The sequence below is a fragment of the Natrix helvetica genome (assembly GCF_964273705.1).
Source record: "Natrix helvetica genome assembly, chromosome: 7".
NCBI lineage: Eukaryota > Metazoa > Chordata > Lepidosauria > Squamata > Natricidae > Natrix > Natrix helvetica.
In genome coordinates, this window is record NC_138558.1 from 10575469 (window position 1) to 10596843 (window position 21375).

At 45.4% G+C, this 21375-nt stretch overlaps 1 protein-coding gene across 1 annotated transcript in view; it reads left to right on the plus strand.

Annotated features, from left to right (window-relative positions):
* BMP3 (bone morphogenetic protein 3) overlaps positions 1 to 21375 on the plus strand; it is a gene marked incomplete at its 5' end in the record, with an annotated part of 56322 nt that overhangs the window by 30385 nt on the left and 4562 nt on the right. The window contains 2 exons of the mRNA XM_081960317.1: positions 9148 to 9181; positions 9284 to 10194. Coding sequence (XP_081816443.1) covers positions 9148 to 9181; positions 9284 to 10194 — 945 coding nt within the window. The remainder of the gene's footprint in view (positions 1 to 9147; positions 9182 to 9283; positions 10195 to 21375) is intronic.

Here is a 21375-nt window from a genome sequence, read left to right on the forward strand (position 1 = left end):
CCACACCCACCCCACTCATGCGTACCCCACCCACCCTGGTCCCTCTGAGGTCAAACACAACCTTGATGTGGCCCTCAGTGAAATCACGTTTGACACCCCTGTTCTAGAGAGAAAATACCCTAAAATTGTAAGACTCGGATTGCAGACAGCTCAACAGTAAATTAAATCAGTGTTTATGCTGGCTGGGAAATTCTGGGAGTTGAAGTTGACCCACCGTAAAGTTTCCAAGGTTGGGGAACAACAAGGAAACAAACACTGAATTGCAGTTGCCTATGGATATAATGTCGAGAAATGGTTTTTTAATTGGCTTTAATTGATCTTTAATGATAAATTGCACCGATTGTTTAGTTTTTGCTTTGATTGTCGTTCCACCCAGAATCACATGCAAGTGAGATGGGTGGTGGCATTGCCCGGGATAGTTTTTCCTAGCCTCATATAATCAGCGCATACCTACAAATGTAAATGCAAATATAGCACAGTGGGTGTGTGACAGAACATGTTATATACACATCGTGCCAAAGAGCAAGCATTGGCTAAAGGAATATGACAGGGGTGTCCAAACTTGGGAACTTTAAGACTTGTGAACTTCAACTCCCAGAATTCCCCAGCCAGCATCTTAAAGTTCCCAAGTTTGGACACCCCTGGAATATGAGAATGCTCATAGCACAAGCAATGCTTGCTGGCTTGTGTTTTTTTTTTTAACAAGAGTGTCGAAGTTGCATTGTTCAAGGTTAGGATAGTTTTTTGGGTTAGTTTGTTCTGGCAACTTGACACTAAACAAAACTTATCTCAACCTCTTTCCCACCAAAAGTATTGGCTTGAAATTCACCTAGCAGCTGGGAAATTTGATTTCTATTGCAACGTTTATATTAGGTTAATTCTACTGTGGTATATGATTTCAGTCCACTTTGGGGCAGAAGAGTTTTATTTTTTTAACCTTGAATGGATGTTTCCTGCATGCCAAGTTTAAAAAGTGTGAAATGGCTCTTAGAATGTGCGGGGAGGCAATTCTCTAAAACCTGCAGAAAACATTCATATTGTTCTCCATTTTGGTTTTCATCGGTATAAATTCCAGGTAGTTCTCAAGTTATGACCACAATTGAGCCCAATTTTTTTTTTACTGAGACAATTGTTAAGTGAGTCTTGTTCCATTTTTCGACTTTTCTTACCAGAGTTGTTAAGTCAATCACTGCAGTTGTCCGGTTAGTAACACCGTTGTTAAGTGAATCTGGTTTCCCCATTGAGTTTGCTCAAAAGGGATCACATGACCTGTGTGGTCCTAACTATGAGTCAGTTGTCAAGCAACTTAATTTTGATCATGTGACCACAAGGATGCTGCAACGGTTGTAAGCGTGAAAAACGGTCGTAAGTCATTTTTCAGTGCCGTTGTAACTTCAAATGGTCACTAAATGAGCTATTGTTAAGTTGAGGATTATCTGTATTTTTAGAGAATGGAGGAAAGGAAAAGAACAGAGGATGGGGGAGAGAGAAAGAAAAGAAAAAAATGTGAGCATTTCCTTTGTACAGTTTAGACTTAAAACACAGAACTCAGATATTTAATCTAATCTTCCAGATAACTGATTTTTTTTTGGCACATCTTTATGGTGCCAGGTACATTGATTACCTGAATGTTCTTGCTAACACTGTCTTATGCCCTGGGATGTCAAACCACTTAGTAGGGCTGTTTTACTATTATCCTTCTCATCTTTCCTATTGCCTATTCCTTTCGTATCTTATGACTATAGCTTTGTTGTTTGTATCTTATGATTTATGTTGATTGCTTTTATTTAGTATCTTAAGACTATCACTGAGTGTTGTATCTTATGATTTATGATTATTGTATTTTATGATTGTGATCAGGATTTATCACTTGTTGCTTATATGTACACTGAAAGTTTATGTAATGGAGACAAATTCCATGTGCGTCCAATCATACTTGGCCAATAAAGAATTCTCTTTTCTCTGCTCTGCTCTGCTCTGCTCTGCTCCACTCTGCTATTCTATTCTATTCTATTCTATTCTATTCCATTCCATTCCATTCCATTCCAGATAAAAGCAATTAATTTTTTTACCACGCACTTGCAAACTAAGAAACCATTACAATTTCTTTTTTCTATAAGGAAGATTTCCTCCACTCCCTGTTTAAAATAGCATCTGGCATTTTTTTCCCCTCAACGTTAGCAACTTTAAGATGAGTGGGCTTCCACTCGCAGAATTCCCCAGCACGCTGGTTGGGAAATTCCAGGAGTTGAAGTCCACGCCTAAATTTGCTAAAGTTGAGGAACACTGTAGATTGCAGAGGACATTAGATTATTCACTCATTAATAGATTGCCTAAGATTACCCATTAATAGAGGGTTTGCATTGCTGGTTTAACCTAGCTGAGATACATGACTACAGCTTAAGCTCAATGAATATGCTGGTTATAAATTATCGGGAACGAAGATTAATGCATTTGACAGGAAAGGTAGCATGAAAAACTTCTGATCATCTCTTGCCCACTGGTGTTGGAAGTGTCCTCTTGAACTTCATATCTCTAGCTGGCCCTGTCATTAGAAAAATGAAGAACTGAAGCATTAAGCTCTACATATAACTTGATAAATAGGCTTAGCAACTTTTCTCAAGAGCACAAAGAATGTAGGTATAATCTTGGGGAGGATAAGAAGTCTTCAGTTATGGAACAGTAACAATAATATTCTCAGCAAGATGTTGGAAGAAATGTCCATTTGGGCTCAGTTCCAAGTGGTGAAAAAGACACTGGAAACATGGTGGCTGCTTAGAAAGATGGTTTAATGGTGGACAGGATCACATGCTACAAGATCTTGGGCGAAGAAAAAATGGGCAGAGGTGCTGAGAGTGCCCAGGTTTTATGCCCTCTCTGGGCTTTTGAATTGGAGCTTGTATTCTGATTACTTTCAGGCTCCCATGGGGCCATGCAGGGGCAACCTGGCTGTCCTGAGTCCCAAGCTTGGTTGACTCCTGCTGGGTGATGATGTAATGAAAGGGCTTTGGGATTCCTGTTATGGGTCTGCCTGAAGGAGGTAGATCTTTGTTATGTAGAATAGACTGGCTCAGGCCCTAATGGCCCATTGACAAGGGGGCGGAGTTTCTGCCTCCCTTTCAGGGGGAAATATTCTGCCCTTTTAATACTTCCTAAAATATTTCATTTTTCTTGGAAAAATTAGGTGGGTGCTAACTTCCTACAGTGTACTATTACGTTTTTAAGATAGCATGTCCGAAAAGTAGAATTTTATTCTGCCAAGTAATAATTTAGCTTGGCTAATGCTATTATTTGGAAATAAACTTAAGTACTGTATAGATCAGGGGTGTCCAAACTTGGGAACTTTAAGACTTGTGGACTTCTACTCCCAGAATTCCCCAGCCAGCATGGCTGGCTGGGGAATTCTGGGAGTTGAAGTCCACAAGTCTTAAAGTTCCCAAGTTTGGACACCCCTGGTATAGATGTTCCCTTAAATGAGACGTGAGAATGGTTACAGTTAAATGTACAAGAGCATAACCTTTGCATTGAAAAACCAGTTGAATGCGGGAGAGAAAAGTTAATTATTTTGATTGCTTAACAATAACTCCATGACCCTTAAAAGTTTTGTTTCTGAACCATATTAGCCAACAAGGGTGTCTTATTTGAGCTGGGCTTCTTCTTTTGCTTTCTTTTGTTTTTCTTTTAAGGAGCAATGAAAAGAAAACAACACTTTTTGTACCCGTGAGTACCGTGGCTTTGTTTTTAGAAATTATGTTTTGTACCTTAATTATTATAAGGAAAAAGGGATATTGTCGTAGATTCCTATTTAAAAGGGTTTTTTTTTTAACATGAGATATAATTACGCCAAGTAAGTGAGCAGTCTGATTTTATTTGTAATGTTCATTATAACATTTCTTCATTCTCTCTTGCTCTGCAAACGGAGTCATTTTAAAAAAAAATATTGCAATACCAGCATCAATCTTCTAATAATTTGGTTTGACAAAATGGTTCAGGAAGAATTGTTTTGTTGTGGTAATCAACATGCTAAAAAAAAAGTAATTTCCTATCTTAGGGTTCAATTTGAAGAATCTTTCATTTTCATTATTGGCATTATTGGCTTTATGTTATGTTCCACGAATGTATTACACATATATGCCGTATGTCTGACTTGAATATTCAGATATGTAGTGGGCAAAGAATGTTAGCAATTCTATGAAAGTCTGACCATATCCATCCATCATTCGGTCATCGCCTTGACACTTCTCCGTCTCAATTGAGGAGGGACAGCCTTATAAACAAGAAATGTTTACTATGTGGTGGTGGGGGGGAAATCCCCAAAAGGAAGGGAAAGTGGTGGATGTACTAAAGGAGTGATGTGCTTGTAGTAAGTTACACGGTTTTAACATTGCTGGATATAAAGAACGAGATCAAATTGAGTCTTGTAACACCTTTGCTAACTGACAGATTTTATTAAAAATGTACTCACTGCAGCTTACAATAGCTGATGCCTTCTAATAAAATTTGTTAAGCAAAACAGCACTATCAGACTCCTGATTTTTGGCTAGCATAGATTAACTCCTGCAGTATAAATAAAAGGAAAAAGGTTCTGTGTTTATGGGAGCAATTGTCAGTACATCTAATCCACCAGGTTGACCGAATTTCCAAAAAACACTCCTAGCTGAAAACCCTGGAAAACAGTGACATCTGTTGTTAAAGATCAGTACATTTTAAACTCTTCTGGAGCTTCAAAACAGCTGCAGCCTTCATCTTATTTGTATGTCATGGTCTGTTTTTGTTTGCAATTTGTGGTAAACAGAATTGGAAATGTAACTCTCCCTGAGTGGGCTTTCATTCAAGATAGTGTTTGCGGATGGTTTCCAGGAAATCCAAAGGTCAAGACTTCTAAGTAGGAAAGAGGGGATGTTTGTATGATGCTCACTTCACTGAAATATTACAGGAAGAGTTAGTGCCACTTTATATTGTTTTGGTAAATGCATCCAGTTTTGGTCACTATGATGCATAAAAAAAAGATGTGAAGACACTAGAAAGGGTGCAGGGAAGAATAACAAAGATGATTAGGGGTTGTTGTGAAGTCGTGTCCGACCCATCATGACCCCATGGACAACATTCCTCCAGGCCCGTGATGGTGAACCTATGGATGTGTGCCACAGGTGGCACCCGGAGCCATTTGTTAGAGCATGAGAGGCATTGCCCTGGCAGCTCCAGCTGAGTTCAGCCTTCATTTTCGGCCGCTTTTGGCCCTCCGGAGGCTTCCCTGAAGCCTCTGGAGGGCGAAAAACAGCCCAACACACAAACCGGAAGTTCGGTAACGGACTTCTGGTTTGTGCGTTGGATCATTTTTCTCCGGTGGGTTTTATATTTTGTTACTAACGGTTCACCGCGGGCTTGCCCGCTCACTTAATGGGCGTAAACACCCTGTCCACGCGTGCGCTCAGCCTTCTGCGCATGCGCTTTGCTCACGCACGTGACTTCCGCACATGCGCCCAGCTTCAAAAACGTGCCTAACTAGGACAGCATAGAGCGGGAGTGGGTGAGCAGGCCCACCCGTGATTTCCGCTACCGGTTCGGGAGAACGGGTCTGAACCGGCTGAATACCACCTCTGGAATGATAGCCCTGTATCCTTTTCATAGTTTTAATTGTGCCCATTTTTATTGGGTCTCTGCTGTTTACTTTGTTGCTTTTGTAGCATGTTTTCACAATGTAATTCCTTTTTTTTTAAACAAAGAACTGTAAATAGGATGGAAGTGTGCAACAAAAATATCTTTAGCAAATTAATCTCTGTGCACAGCAGTGTTTAAGAGAACTTGTTGAGTGCTTTTTTGGTGCAAAGGAAAACTTGCATCCTTAATTTAGGCCTGGACTTGCCTGTAGTTACTGATGTAACTAATGTTGGCTTAATATTGGTTGTATTTATGTATCTTTACTGGGGAGCTCAGCAGTCTCTCCCTGTACTGTTCCATCATGCGAGGTTTCTAGTCTATCCATTCATATGCTTTTTTTTTTCTACAATTGATGAGAAACAGAACAGTCTGTTGACAATTGCCTATCAATCCCATTTTTTCATTGTCTTGTTTTTCTGAGTAATTCAGGGGTGAAATGCTACCGGTTTGGCTCGGTTCGCCTGAACCAGTAGGAAAAAAATGCTTTAAAAAGTTTTTAAAAATTCCAGCGATCAGCTGTGCTGTGCAATCATCAGAATTTTTTTTTTACTTTTTAAAGCATTTTTTTACTACCTATTTGCCCGAACCAGTAGTAAAAAGTGCCTAAAAAGTTTTTTTTTTAAAGTGCCGATGATTAGCTCTGTGACAATCAGCTGTGCCTGATTGTCTCTGAGGTTCCTGTTTGTTGCAGGGGCCAATTTTGTGTGAAGTCCAGCTGCTTTTACATTGTGTATGAGTCAGTGGTGCAGCTTTTGTGTTATTTTTGTGTAAAGTGTGATAGTTGCTTTTTGAGCTGTGACTCTGTGAGGTTCCTGCTTCTTGCAAGGGCCATTTTGCGTGAAGTCCAGCTGTTTTTACATTGTGTGTGAGTCAGTTGTACCGCCAGGCCCACCCGATCACATGTCCACCAAGCCCCACCCACCCAGTCACATGACCACCAAAGCCACGCCACCAAGCCATGCCCACAAAACTGGTAGGGAACAATTTTAAATTTCACCACTGGAGTAATTCTCCCGAATCTCCTTCTCCCAGGTTTCTTAGAAGACTTACCAGAGATCTGAAATGAGTCACTTCTAAAAACACTCCAGATATTAGTCTAAACCAGTGGGTCCCAACCTTCCTAATGCCGCGACCCTTTAATACAGTTCCTCATGTTGTGGTGACCCCCAACCATAAAATTATTTTATGTTTTCTGTATTTTTTCGAAAATATGTGTTTTCCTATGGTCTTAGGCGACCCCTGTGAAAGGGTCATTCGACCCCCAAAGGGGTCGCGACCCACAGGCTGAGAACCGCTGGTCTAACTGGTCTAAACCCTTAGGGATCCTACCTATTTTAGAGCAATGGAAGAAAATACGGATCTTTCTGTATATCTTTCTGTATTTAAGCCCAGGTGTCCATTCATTGGATCAGTGGAATGTTGAGATTGACTTTCCAAGCGCAAAGCCTAAATTAATTGTCTTGGTATTTACAGATCTAAGCAGATATGATCATTTGGGAATCTAATATTCTGAATGTGCAGGCATACGCAGACCGAGCTAGCAGAGAATGAAATGAGTTGAGGTAGAGAATTGAAAGTTTTTTGGTCCATCCTTGTCATTCCATTGTCTGTCTGTAGGTGTCCTCGCTTTCCCTATTTCTAAAGCCAGGAGCTGCTCGTTTTCACACGGAGAATCAAAAGACAAAAACTTGTTGATAATATTAAATGTCTAGAACAGTGATTCCCAAAGTGTGCGCCGCGGCTCCCTGGGGAGCCGCGCTATCGTCATAAGGGTGCCGCGAAATATTCAATTAATACCTGCGCCCGCTGGGTCTAACGCTGACGTCCCTCTCGGGCTTTGGAGGGAAGCTTCTGCAAAAGCCCGGGCATGACAAGTCTCCCAGGCTGAAATTTGCCGAGCTGTACGTGCGCGCCTGTTTTCCACGGTGTGGAGCAGCGGCGAGATTCTGGGCGGCGAGCGATGATTCCGGGGGGCATCAGTGGGGGGGGGGGCAGGGTCCCCCTCGTGTTCCTCATCTTCCCGGATGGCCCCTGGAATCATTGCTCGCCGCGCAGAATCTCGCCGCTGCTCCACGCCGTGGAAAACAGGCGCGTGCGCACAGCTCGGCAAATTAAAGCCTGGGAGACTTGTTGCCACTCGCCTTTGCAGAAGCTTCCCTCCGAAGCGTTCCGAGGGAGGGCTGTAAACTTCCCTCCGAAGTCTTGGGAAGTTCTGAGGAGCCCCCCAAGGCAAAACGCCGCTGCCAGGTAGCTAAAAGTACGTCTCTGATACGTCTCTGTCAGTCTCTCTCTGATTCCCTCTCTCACTCCCTCTCTCTGTTCCTCTCTCTGTCTGTCTCACTCACACACACACACACACTGTGGTGACCACAGTGTGTGTGTGTGTGTGAGTGAGACAGACAGACAGAGAGAGGAACAGAGAGAGGGAGTGAGGGAGGGAATCAGAGAGAGACTGACAGACAGACAGACAGACACACACACACACACACACAGAGGGGGAGGGAGGGAGAGAAAGATAGACAGACAGAGAGAGACACACACACAGAGTGAGTGATTAAGTGAATGAGTGAGAGACAGACACACCCACATACACAGAGTGACAGAGAGAGAGGAAGGGAGGGGAGAGAGACAGAGGGAGAGACAGAGACACACACACACACAGAGTGAGTGAGTGAGAGACAGACAGACACACACACACACACAGAGTGACAGAGATGGGGGAAGGAGGAGAGAGAGACAGAGATACAGAGAGAGAGACAGACAGATAGACACCCAGAGAAAATGACAGAGGGAGACAGAGAGGGAGGGAGGGAGAGAGAGACAAAGAGCCAGAGAGAGAGAGAGAAAGAAAAAGAAAAAAAGAAAGAAAGTGGGAGAGAGAGATGAAAGAAAGAAAGAAAAACAACATATGACCACAATTGAGCCCAAAATTTTGATTGCTAAGCAAGAGCGGCTCTCCAAATAAATTTCAATCGTGGTTTTGGCGAGATTTGGCTCAGTTGAAAAAAAAGGTTGCCCACCACTGGGCTAGTGTGGTGGTTAAGTTACTTTTCAAAAGCTATTTTTCTGATCCAAGATTTGAGAAGTTGTGCAGCGAACAACAAGCCCATCCATCCCATTAATAATTTTAAATCATTAAACGATGTTCAATAAATTGTGAATTTAAAGCTCGTGTTTAATTTATTTTTCAATTAACCTAACCTTAACGAACTAAAAAGTAGATTTCCAAATCTTTAAAAAGTCAAAAATTAAAAAAAAATCGGATGTACCTATTAAGGGAGCTGCGGAAAAAATCCGAAGTGTTATGGGAGCCGCAAACCGAAAAAGATTGGGAACCTCTGGTCTAGAACCTTAGCTAGAGGTTCTCCCAAACCCCTGAGAACCCCCCCAGCAGCCCACCTTCGAGTTTGAGTTCCTATATACAATTGAAAATAGTTTTTCTTTCAGAAGCTAGCTTGGTTTACCACTCTCTCTGTTGGTGCATAGCAAGGGATTGGGGCAGAAACTGGGCCAAAATTCGGTGAGCCGATTTATTCAACGCAATGAAAGAAATGGGAAAGAGAAGGACGGGCTTCTTGGGACTCACCTAATGCTAATTTCGTTTTGCTTTTTGTTTTTCTAGGGATTCTTGGCAACAAAGAGGTGTACCTTTTTAACCTCACCTCCCTCACGAAGTCTGAAAATATCTTGTCGGCCCTGTTGCATTACTACGTTGGAGACCTCCAGAACGGCAGCATCCACTGCCCTCAACCCAACCTCTGTTCTTCTCCGGGCCCCAGAAAATCGGACCTACAGATCAAGCTTTTGCTGTTGAGTTCCCCGTCCTCAGCAAACCAATCCCGAACCCTGGGGTGTTACTTGGTCAACATCTCCGCCGCTTTGCAAGAAGACCATTTGTGGCAATGCAAGAACGTTACTCAGGACTTGAGGCGGGCAAAGGAGCACAACCACCTTATGATCGGGGTCCAGCTGGCCTCCCTTGGCCAACCTCCATGGAAGAGCCTGCATCTCAGCTACGAGCCGTACATCCTGGTCTACGCCAACGACTCCGCCATTGCGGAACCAGAGAGCGTGGTTTCTAGTTTGCAAGGCCATTGGAGTCCACCGCCTGGGACTTTCCCCAAATTGGATAGCCGGTCGATCAACGACCTTGGTGGGCAGCGGCCCAAGCGCTCCACCAGTTTTCTTCTGCCCTTGCAGAACAACGAGCTGCCGGGAGCCGAGTATCAGTACAGCGAGGACGAAGGATGGGAGGAGAGGAAGCACTACAAAACCCTGCAGCCACGACTGGCCGAAAGGTCGAAGGGTAAGAAGAAGCCCAGAAAACACAGCCATCAGAAGAGCCAGACGCTCCAGTTTGACGAGCAGACCCTGAAAAAGGCGAGGCGGAAGCAGTGGAATGAACCTAGATCTTGCTCAAGGCGCTATCTCAAAGTAGATTTTGCAGATATAGGCTGGAGCGAATGGATCATTTCTCCTAAAGCTTTTGATGCTTATTATTGCTCAGGTGAATGCCAGTTCCCTATTCCAAAGGTACCGTATCTCTATTTTTCTTTATCTTTCTTCCTCCTCTTCTTCTTTTTTTTTTAGGAAAAAAAGGCTTTTTTACTTTGCCGCTGGGTGCAATACAAAGAAAACCTCCTCTTTTAACACTCCAAATGCGGTTTTGCTGAAAAGCCAACAATAAAAAAACAAACCATCTTGCTTGTTATTAAACTACAGTACACCATGCAGGAAATGGGCCATTGACTAGATAGATAGGATAAACAGAAATCTCTTTTTAAAGCCCGCTGCTGTCATAACTAAGGACAAAGCCAAAACGGGTGGATGCGGGGTTATAAAAGAAAAATTACCAGGGGTGAAAATGCATCAGATTTTACAGTAAATCCCAAGACACTGTCAATTTCGTGCTGCATAATAACGATGCCTCAACTCTTAAAATGCCTATTTGGTTAATCACTCCTAATCCCATCCCCTGGGTGCCAGTTTCTAAAAATATGTTTAATTCTTTGGGAAAGTTGCAGCTTTTGTTGTGACCTGCCAGCAGCCAGAGAAACTGGCAGCAGATTGGGACAGTGAGGAGGTTGGGGAGGAACATGGGCCAGTCCTGGAGTCTGGGGAAGGCTCTGACGAGGGCTCTGTGTCGGAGGCAGAGAGGGGGCCAGGGCCGTACGCCAGTTATCAGCTGCCTTCGGAGTCAGACATCAGTGAGGCAGAAGAACAGCTGGAGCCTGTTCCCAGTGTGCGCATGCGCAGAGTTGCCAGATGAAGGGAACAGCTAAAGAACAGGGGCTGACTTGGGAGTAAGGCCACAGGTGGACGATGAATGGCCCCTCCCAGAGGAAATAAAAGAGGAGTGAAAAGAGAGTGGAGTTTGCAAGAGACAATTAGTTCACTTAATTGGTTCGTGACTCTCTGAGACTCCTTGCCAAGTTTTGCAGATATCGGCCTGGCAGCTCTCCAAGCCAGATAAGTTCTGTGATTGTAAATCCTCCCTTGAAAGACTTTGCAGGATGTGAATGTTCAGAATTCACAGGGAATTAATAAAAGGGGTTTTGGTCGGGACCAGGAGTTTGCTTCATGCGGAAAAATAAATGCTCTATTGATTTAGGGTGCCACAAGCCATGAGCATCCAGAGGGCTAAATTGCAGCACCAACTTTCAGCGGTTTATATTATGCACAATAGATCAGTCAAATCCTTTGACTCGATGCCATGCAGATTCTCCCATATCCCAAGGGCTTGCTGTCCTTCCACTTCCTCCAATGTCAACAAGACTCTGCCAATGAAAAGTCCAGAGACGTTTCTTGAAACGCATTAATAATTCTCCCAATTAGAAAGCAAACAAAGGAAATACTCCGCAAGTCAAAAAACCAGACCCATCTGATAACATGCAGGATTAGCATGGTGCAAGGAAGCTCTTTAAAGAAAACACAGATAGTAGTTCTCAACTTACAACCCTTTGTTTAGTGACTGCACTGAAAAACAAACTGACTCATGGCCATTTTTCACACTTATGACCTTTGCAATCAAGACTTGGATGCTTGGCAACTGGTTCATATTTATGTTGGTTGCAGCGTCCTGGGGGGAGGTCATGCGATCCCCTTTTGCGACCTTCTGACAAGCAAAGTCAATGGGGAAGCCAGAGTCACTTAACAAACATGTTACTCAATTAACAACCATAGTGATTCACTCAACAAACATGGCAAAAAAAGGTCATAAAATGGGGCAAAACTCATTGAACAACTGCTTTGCTTAGCAGTGGAAATTTGGGGCTCAGTTGTGGTCATAATTCGAGGACTACCTGTATTCAGATGATCTCAAATGCATCCAGCAAGCAACACCAGGATGATGTTGAGATGGTATTAATGGATCAGCTTTGAATACTCCTAAAATAGCATAGCAATAGCACTTAGACTTATATATCGCTTCACAGTGCTTTTACAGCCCCCTCTAAGCGGTTTACAGAGTCAGCCTATTGCCCCCAACAATCTGGGTCCTCATTTTACCCACTTCGGAAGGATGGAAGGCTGAGTCAACCTTGAGCCTGGTGAGATTCGAACTGCCAAATTGCAAGGCAGTTCAACGGAAATAGCCTACAACACTGCACTCTAACCACTGTGCCACCGTGGGTTTTTTTTGAGCACTGCACGTCTGGGTCATTATTTTCATACAAGGCCAAAATTAAGCAGATTTTACAAGTCGTGCTTTTCAAAAATACTTTAAAATCAGGAATGCATTCAAATCACAATAGCATTCATTTAACTCTGATGAGATTCTCAGATGCATTCAAACTATCTTCATACATTCCTGTAGGAACTGATTTGTCTGAAAGGACATTTAAGACATCTGCATAATATGAGCATTGTGCCAACCATTTAAAATACACAATCAAGCAACTGCTTTGCGTAGACAGTTGTACACCAGGAATGCACAACTAGTTTTGGAGCATGTGTAATCTTTGGGGAGTATGACTTAAGGAAAGGCAATCAAAATGTGATGTCATCTGAAGAAGAGTCTGTTAGGGTTCTAACGGATGCCCTAATTAAATCATGAGCCTCAAGCCAAACTTCCAAAGAAATCCAGTTATCTATTAGGAGCTTCATGTTGCCACCCCATGTAATTTACGCCTCCATCATGACCCTGTTTCCCCCCTCCCCCCAGGGTGTGTCATCAATCACATTCGGCAACAGAACAATTTCACCGGTTGTAGAGATCACTCCTCTCCGGCCGCTGTTGGTAACCTTGGGAGACAGCCTTGAGAGAGATAAGTCTGGAATGTGCATCTGTCTTTGGCTGCCGTGCTGTTTCTTCGGTTTCCCATCCACCTTGCCTAGGGCAACTCAAGAGCAGATCATGGATACTTTGTGAATTGACAGAGTACACCAGATGCCGTTCAAATTGTATTAAAGTAATACAAGTCACAATTTGGTGGGAACATTTGGAGGTTATTTGTAGCCTCACATTAGGCCGTATTTCTACATATTGGTATTTGCCATGGTGGTTAACGTTTGGATTATGCCAGTGCTTTAGATGTTCCTTTCCTTCCCCAGATCCACATATTCAACCAGACACTTCCATGCAAGGGTGCACTGAGAATGTATAGCAGGGGTGTCAAACTCAAGGCCCGGGGACTGGATCTGGACCACAGGGTGCTTAGATGTGGCCCGCGGGGGCTGCGCTGGAAACAGCGAAGGACAGGCTCATGATGCCTCTGCCAGCGAAAACAGAGTTTTGTTTTCACTGGCAGAGGCTTGCAGGAGGCCGTCACAGCTGAAAACGGAGCTTGGGAGCCTGTTTTCACTGGTAGAGCGTTTGGGCCACCACAGGCATTCCCGACATGAGTGATGTTGGGATGGCCACGCACACACCTGCCACCCCCCCCCCCCCCGAGGTCAAACACAACCCTGATGTGGCACTCAATGAAACCGAGTTTGACACCCCGGATGTATAAAGGTAAAGGTTCCCCTCGCACATATGTGCTAGTCGTTCCCTACTCTAGGGGGTGGTGCTCATCTCCATGTCAAAGCTGAAGATCCAGCGCTCTCCGTGATCATGTGGCTGGCATGACTAAATGCTGATGGCACACCCAATGCTGTTACCTTCCCACCATAGGTGGTTTCTATTTTTCTACTGCATTTTTACATGCTTTCAAACTGCTAGGTTGGCAGAAGCTGGGACAAGAAACAGGAGCTCACTCCATTACGCGGCGCTAGGGATTCGAACCGCCAAACTGCTGACCTTCCTGATCAACAAGCTCAGCATTTTAGCTACAGAGCCACTGCGTCCCTCCCTGATGTAGAGTCACCAGTATATATATATATATATTCAATTTAACTGCAGGCTTGCTGAATGTTAATGAATATTAGGCTCCGTGCACAGAACAGCCATGCAAAACTTCAGATACCGTTTGAAAGAGAGCCTCTGCTATGCAGGCAGGTATCTTAATGAGGGGTTGACAGGCTGCGTTTGCACTCCAGCATGTTCTGAAAAACGGCTTCCAAATTGCAGCACATGTGAGAGGCAGCGTTTGGAAGCTGAGCGGCACGAGGAGTTTTCCACCTGAACGGCCTCCTGTGGCACCCTTCTGGCCACTGCTTCGTATTTATGACAATTGTAGTGTCCCGGGGTTACGTGATCCCCTTTTGCGACCTTCTGACAAGCAAAATCAATGGGGAAGCCTGATTTACTTAACAACCTTGCTACTAACTTAACCACTGCAGTACAATACAATACAATAGCAGAGTTGGAAGGGACCTTGGAGGTCTTCTAGTCCAACCCCCTGCCTAGGTAGGAAGCCTTATACCGTTTCAGACAAATGGCTATCCAACATCTTCTTAAAGACTTCCAGTGTTGGGGCATTCACAACTTCTGGAGGCAAGCTGTTCCACTGATTAATTGTTCTAACTGTCAGGAAATTTCTCCTCAGTTCTAAGTTGCTTCTCTCTTTGATTAGTTTTCACCCATTGCTTCTTGTTCTACCCTCAGGTGCCTTGGAGAATAGTTTGACTCCCTCTTCTTTGTGGCAACCCCTGAGATATTGGAACACTGCTATCATGTCTCCCCTAGTCCTTCTTTCTATTAAACTAAACATACCCAGTTCCTGCAACCGTTCTTCATATGTTTTAGTCTCCAGTCCCCTAATCATCTTTGTTGCTCTTCTCTGCACTCTTTCTAGAGTCTCCACATCTTTTCTACATCGTGGTGACCAAAACTGGATGCCGTATTCCGTTATGGTGTGGGTACGCGCACCCTTTCGGCACGTGAGGACAAAAAGCTTAGCCGTCACTGTTATAGAACAATCCTTCTTGAGCATCTAGGAATCAAACTAGACTCGGGTGTTTATGTGTACAGATAATCCTTGACTCACAACCACAATCGAGGTTGTTGAAGAAGGGAAAAAGAAAGAAAAGGCATTGACTTCCAACTCCCTTTGGTAATAGTAGTTTAAAGAAAAAAAAGGGAGGTTGCAATACAAAGAAAATCCTCTCTTTTAACACTTCAAATGTGGCATCCGTCCCATCTCCTCCCCCACCCCCACGGCCGGCACATGGAGTTCAACTACAAGGCTTATCTGGCCTTCCAAGAAATCCAGTTATACACCCCTGTGTTCTGACCTAGGCTTCCTGATACAGTAAAAAGCACACGCTTAGTCCCCAAAACCCTCTTTTCATTTCAAAGGGTGTGAATTCACAGCCCCGTAATGAGTCCCAAATAGTTGGAAAGAGTCCTACAGTAGGCTGCCAAAGTCTTTCAGGATAAGGCTGATAAGCACCCACCTTTATCTTCCTCGAAACGCTGCCAAAGACCTACCGGTAATTGGCAATTAGCTTGGCAAGGCCACATGGAGCAAAGAGTCAAAACAGAGCTCCTGAAGGTAAACTGACCAGCATGAACCAAGTTCCTTCCAGCAAAGGCTCCCGTGCCTTTGCTCCTCCTTTATGTCCTATAGGAAGGGCCAATCACCTCCCGAGTCGACCCTGTTCCTTAGCTGCTCCCTTCTCCTGGCAGCTCTGCGCACGCGCACACTAGGAGCAGGCTCCAGCTGTTCTTCTGCCCCACTGATGTCCAACTCAGCCGTCCACTGATAACTGTCAGACAGCCCTGGCCCCAATCTCTGCCTCCGACACAGAGCCCTCATCAGAGCCTTCCCCAGACTCCAAGACTGGTCCATGTTCCTCCCCAACCTCCTCACTGTCCAAATCTGCTTCCAGCTCTACTGGCCACTGGTGAACCACAACATCCTGTACTAGACGGTAGTAGGAGACCGCTGAGTTTGAATGGTGGGGAAGGCAAGATTTTCAGTTTTGAGTGTCTACCTTTAGGACGACTCTTTGCTCAGGGCTAGATGGACAGTTGCCTTGGAAATAATTTCCCCCAGCTTGCATGGCCTTGTGACATCAGGATGTCTGTCTGAATATTTACTGACATTTGTTTTATTTTCCTCCGCCATTTTACGACCTTTCACGAAGCCTTCAAGGCAGCTACCAATTATTTTTAACAACTCGGTCATTGAGAATATTACATAATAACAAAATCAGACAAACCAAAACATAACCAGTACTGTCATGGCAGTTCACTCAAGCAGACGATTGTCACATTTCCCAAAACCATTTTTCTGCTGCCAATTTCTCCTTTTATTTGCACTTCCCCCCAAATTGCGTTTATGGTGGTTTTCCCCAGGAAACGGCAGTGTTTATAAAGACGAGTCCGTTGTCAAGCATCTGAATTTTGGTAACTTTTGATGCTGTAAAGATTGTAAGTTTCAGCTTGGTCCTCAATTACTTTTTTCAGTGCCGCTGTAACTCTGAAGAGTCACTAAACAAACTCTTGTCAGTCGAGGACTATCTATAATCCTGATTTTTCGAGCCTGACACAATTTGAAATTTTGAATTTCTTTAGGAATTTCAAATTCTTCCTTAATACAGTATCCTGTTTCCCCGAAAATAAGACCTCCCTGGATAATAAGCGGGCTTTTGAGCGCATGCGCTAAAATAAGCCCTCCCCAAAAATAAGCTCTCCCTGAAAATATTGCAACACAGCAGCAGCCATGAGGTGACCATGCTCGCCGCCTCCTGCACCTCAAAAATAATAAGTCCTCCCCGAAAATAAGGCCAAGCGTTTATTTCGGGGGTCAAAAGAAAATAAGGCCCTATTTTCGGGGAAACACAGTAATTTGCTACATTTCACTTTATTATATATTATTTTATTATTTATTTATTTATTATTCACACTTATAGACCGCCCCCTCTCCCGGAGAGGACTCGGGGCGGTGTACAGTCACTAAAATACGTTGTAAAATACATACATAAACAGTTAAATAATTAAATACGTAGGTGAAGGAGGTTGTGAGACTGTAATAGAATAATAAATATAATACGTTAAAAGCCTATTAAAACCCCAAACCCAATTAAAATAAATGAATCCCGGGAGGTAAAACTAAGAAAGTGCCAGGCCAGCTGATTGAAATAGGTGAGTCTTTAACTTTTGCCGGAAGGAACGGAGGTCGGTGGTAGTTCGAATGTCTGGGGGGAGGTCATTCCAGAGGGTTGGGCCCATCACAGAGAAGGATCTACTCCTAGGTGTCGCCCGCTGGCATTGCCTAGCAGACGGCACCAGGAGGAGCCCCTCCCTGTGTGAGCGGATAGGTCGCAGGGACGTGTGTGGTAGGATGCGATCCTGCAGATAACTAGGTCCTCTGCCATGGAGCGCTTTAAAGATGGTGATCAATACCTTGAAACGCACCCGAAAGGCCACAGGTAGCCAGTGCAGCTCGCGCAGGAGAGGTGTTACGTGGGAGTAACGGGTACTTCCCATAATAACCCGCGCGGCTGCGTTCTGAACTAGCTGCAGTCTCCGGATGCGTCCCAAGGGAAGCCCCATGTAGAGGGCATTGCAGTAGTCCAGGCGAGACGTCACCAGCGCATGAGTGACCGTGCGCAGGGCACTCCGGTCCAGTAGGGGGCGCAATTGGCGCACCAGGCGAACCTGGTGGAATGCCCCCCTTGCCACGGCTGCCACATGGTCCTCCATTGACAGCCGGGCATCAAGGAGGACACCCAAATTGCGCGCCCGCTCCACAGGGGGCAACTGTTCGCCCCCTATGGCCAGCGATGGAGTCAGCTGGCTGAACCGAGGTGCCGGCAACCACAGCCACTCGGTCTTGGAGGGGTTGAGTCTGAGTCTGTTGTCCCCCATCCAGACCCCGACGGCTTCCAAACACCGGGACATCACTTCGACAGCCTCGTTGGGGTGGTTTGGGGTTGAAATATACAGCTGAGTATCATCAGCGTAGAGATGGTACTCAACCCCAAAACCACGGATGATCTCACCCAGCGGCTTCACATATGCGCTGAACAGGAGAGGCGAGAGGACCGACCCCTGTGGCACCCCACAAGTGAGTGGCCTCAGGGACGACCTCTGTCCCCCTGTCAACACACATTGCTTCCGGTTGGAGAGGTAGGAGCCGAACCACCGCAAAACGGTGCCTCCGACTCCCATCCCCTCCAACCGGCGCAATAGGATACCATGGTCGATGGTATCAAAAGCCGCCGAGAGGTCTAATAGGACCAGGATAGAGGAGCAACCCCTATCTCTGGCCCTCCAGAGATCATCGACCAACGCGACCAAGGCTGTCTCGGTGCTGTGCCCGGGTCGGAAGCCGGACTGGCGTGGGTCTAGATAGTCGGATTCGTCTAGGTGTCGCGGGAACTGCTGCGCCACCACATTCTCAACAACCTTCGCCACGAAGGGGAGGTTGGAGACTGGACGATAGTTAGCTAGCTCCATTGGGTCGAGCGAAGGCCTCTTGAGCAAGGGTCTCACCACCGCCTCTTTCAAGGCGGTTGGTAAGTATCCCTCACCCAGTGATGCGCTCACCAGGCCCAGGAGCCAGCCTCGTGTCACCTCCCAGGCTGCCAGTACCAGCCAGGAGGGGCACGGGTCCGTTAAACAAGTGGTGGGTCGCAGCCGTCCACGCAACCTGTCCAAATCCTCGGGGGCAACAGAGTCAAACTCCTCCCAGAATGGTCTCTCAAGACTCGCTGTTGGCGGCTCGTCTGGTCCACTGACGGAGGTCCATCCGCTCCGGATCTGATCGATTTTGTCCTGAAGATATTCCCCAAACTCCTCTGCTCTACCCTGTAAGGGTGTCTCCCGCGCCCTCTGCGATAAAAGGGAGCGAGTCACCCTAAACAGGGCGGCAGGGCGGTTATCCGCGGACGCAATAAGAGCAGCACAATGCCTACGTTTGGCCGCTCTTATTGCCACAAGGTAAGTCCGCAAATAGGCTCTTACCTGTGTTCGGTCAGATTCGGAGCGTGAGGACCTCCACCTGCTCTCTAGACGTCTCCTGTGGCGCTTCATCACCCTAAGCTCCTCAGTGAACCAAGGAGCCCGGGTGGGTCGATGCCGCAGGAGAGGTCGCAAAGGCGCAACCCGGTCCAAGGCCCCAGTCGTCGCCCTATTCCAGGCAGTCACTAGGTCCTTGGAGCGGGAGCGGGACAAGGCTACAGGAATTGGCCCAAGCTCCGTCTGGAATCTATCAGATTCCATCAGGCGCCTGGGGCGGTACCAGTTTATAGAGTCTGGTTCCGCCTCCTCGCGGTGGGGGATAGCGCCAGGGAAGTCCAGCCGGAGGGATGAGTGGTCTGACCATGACAGGGGCGTGATGACTAAATCCCCTATTCCCAGATCACTCGTCCACTGTTCAGATACAAAAATGAGGTCCAGTGTGTGGCCCCCTTCGTGAGTGGGGCCCTGCACTAATTGGGTCAGGTCCATGGCCGTCATGGAAGCCATGAACTCCCGGGCCACCTCGGAAGCCGCTCCCATTGACAGCAAGTTGAAGTCCCCCATGACCAAGAGTCTGGGAGTCTCAACTGCCGTCGCTGAGATTAGCTCGAGGAGCTCGGGCAGGGCTGCTGATGCATAGCGAGGAGCCAAGTATACAATCAGCAAGCCCCACTGCCTCCCTGGGCCCCAGTTCACACCAAGGGACTCACACCCGGGTATCTGAGGGACAGTGAACTCCCTCCCTTAGTTCTGTTATTTATTTTATTACAACAACCTCCCCTTTTAAAAACATGTTTGTATTAAATAAACTACTTTGTTAATAAGCACATTAGTTCAAGCTTCCAAATATATTTTGCAAATAATAGCAATCCAGTTTTTTTCATCCCATCTGTTCCGACGGCATTAGTCATCTGCAGTTATAATGACAATTTATTTACACAAAATCTTGGTCAGTGAGATGCGATTTGAGGCAAGCACGGGCAACCAAGCAAATTGCTGCTTTACAAATCTATACGAATTTTGCTTTTTTAGGAGGCCAACTGGCATGTCACATTATTGTGACTTTGTAAATAACAGCAAAAAAAAAAGCTCCAGGCAGAGAATTTCTAATTATTTTTCCGCCGTAGTAGGCTTCTTTCAATATAATAAAAGGCAATTTGCTTTCAAAACGTCCTTTTAAAGAAGAGGATTTTCTGAGAAATTCCTGAAGAATTAGCGTAGTGCTCTTGGGATAAAGACAAGTTAATTAAGTAGGTAGAACTGTGATGGCGAACCTATGTCCCGTAGTGGCACCTTTTCAGCGGGAGCTTCGCACGCGCTCCCTTCCCTTAATTCATCACTGAGTTAGAACAATTCATCAGCAGAACGACTTGCCTCCAGAAGTTGTGAATGCTCCCAACACTGCAGGTTTTGAAGAAGAGATTGAACAACTGTTTGTCTGAAATGGCGTAGGGTTTCCTGCCTGAGCAGAGGGTTGGACTAGAAGACCTCCAAGCGCCCTTCCGACTCTGATATTTTGTTCCGTTCCGTAAATCTATAAACATCCTGTTTTCATTGTTTCTTCCATAATCTGCAAATTCTGGCTTCTCAACTCTTTAATGAAATCTCAGGAGAGAAAATTCTTCCGGGGGCGGGGGTGGGGGGGAGTATTCTCAGCAGAAGGTTTGAAAGAGAAAAGTTAAAACCATATCCAAATGATATTTCGAGAGCGGCTGTGCATCTCTCCTGGGTGTCAAAGTTTTTCTAACTTTCTGAACGACCATAAAAACCCACCCATCAGTCCGTGACACCCCAAAAGGGATATGGATTGATTTTTGGGATAGGGGGCTAACTGGGCATAAGGGGAATTATAAGTGGGAATAGAAGGAGGCAAATGCTACCATTACAGGTAGTCCTCATCCTATGACCGCAATGGAGTGCAGAATTTCTGTCGTTAAGCAAGACAGTTTTGCCCCATTTTATGACCTTTCTTATCATAGTTGTCAAGTGAGTCGTTACAGTTGTTAAGTGAGTAACACGTTTGTTAAGTGAACCTGGCTTTCTCATCGATTTTGCTGCTCATAATCAGGCCCGCCACGTTTTCCACTGTGGGAAAATGGGAGAGGGGATTTTATGGTGATATGTAGTCAAAGCAACATTCTTTTCTCAGAGAGTCAAGGACACCTCACCCTGCAGCTGCGATAGTGTGACTGGGAGGCATCTCCTGTTTTGGAAGGTGCCTGATAGGACCACGTGATGGAGATCTGGGGGCTGGGCAGGGACTTGAACCTTCATTTGGGTGGGGAAAACCTGGAAACTTTCAGATTCGGGTTTTCCCAGATGTGCCAATATGACATCTCTAATAAACTGGATCTTTGAGGAATCTCAAGCCTTGGAGTCGTCTTGCGTTGGGGGTGTTCCTTGGAACCCTGGCATTGTGGTTG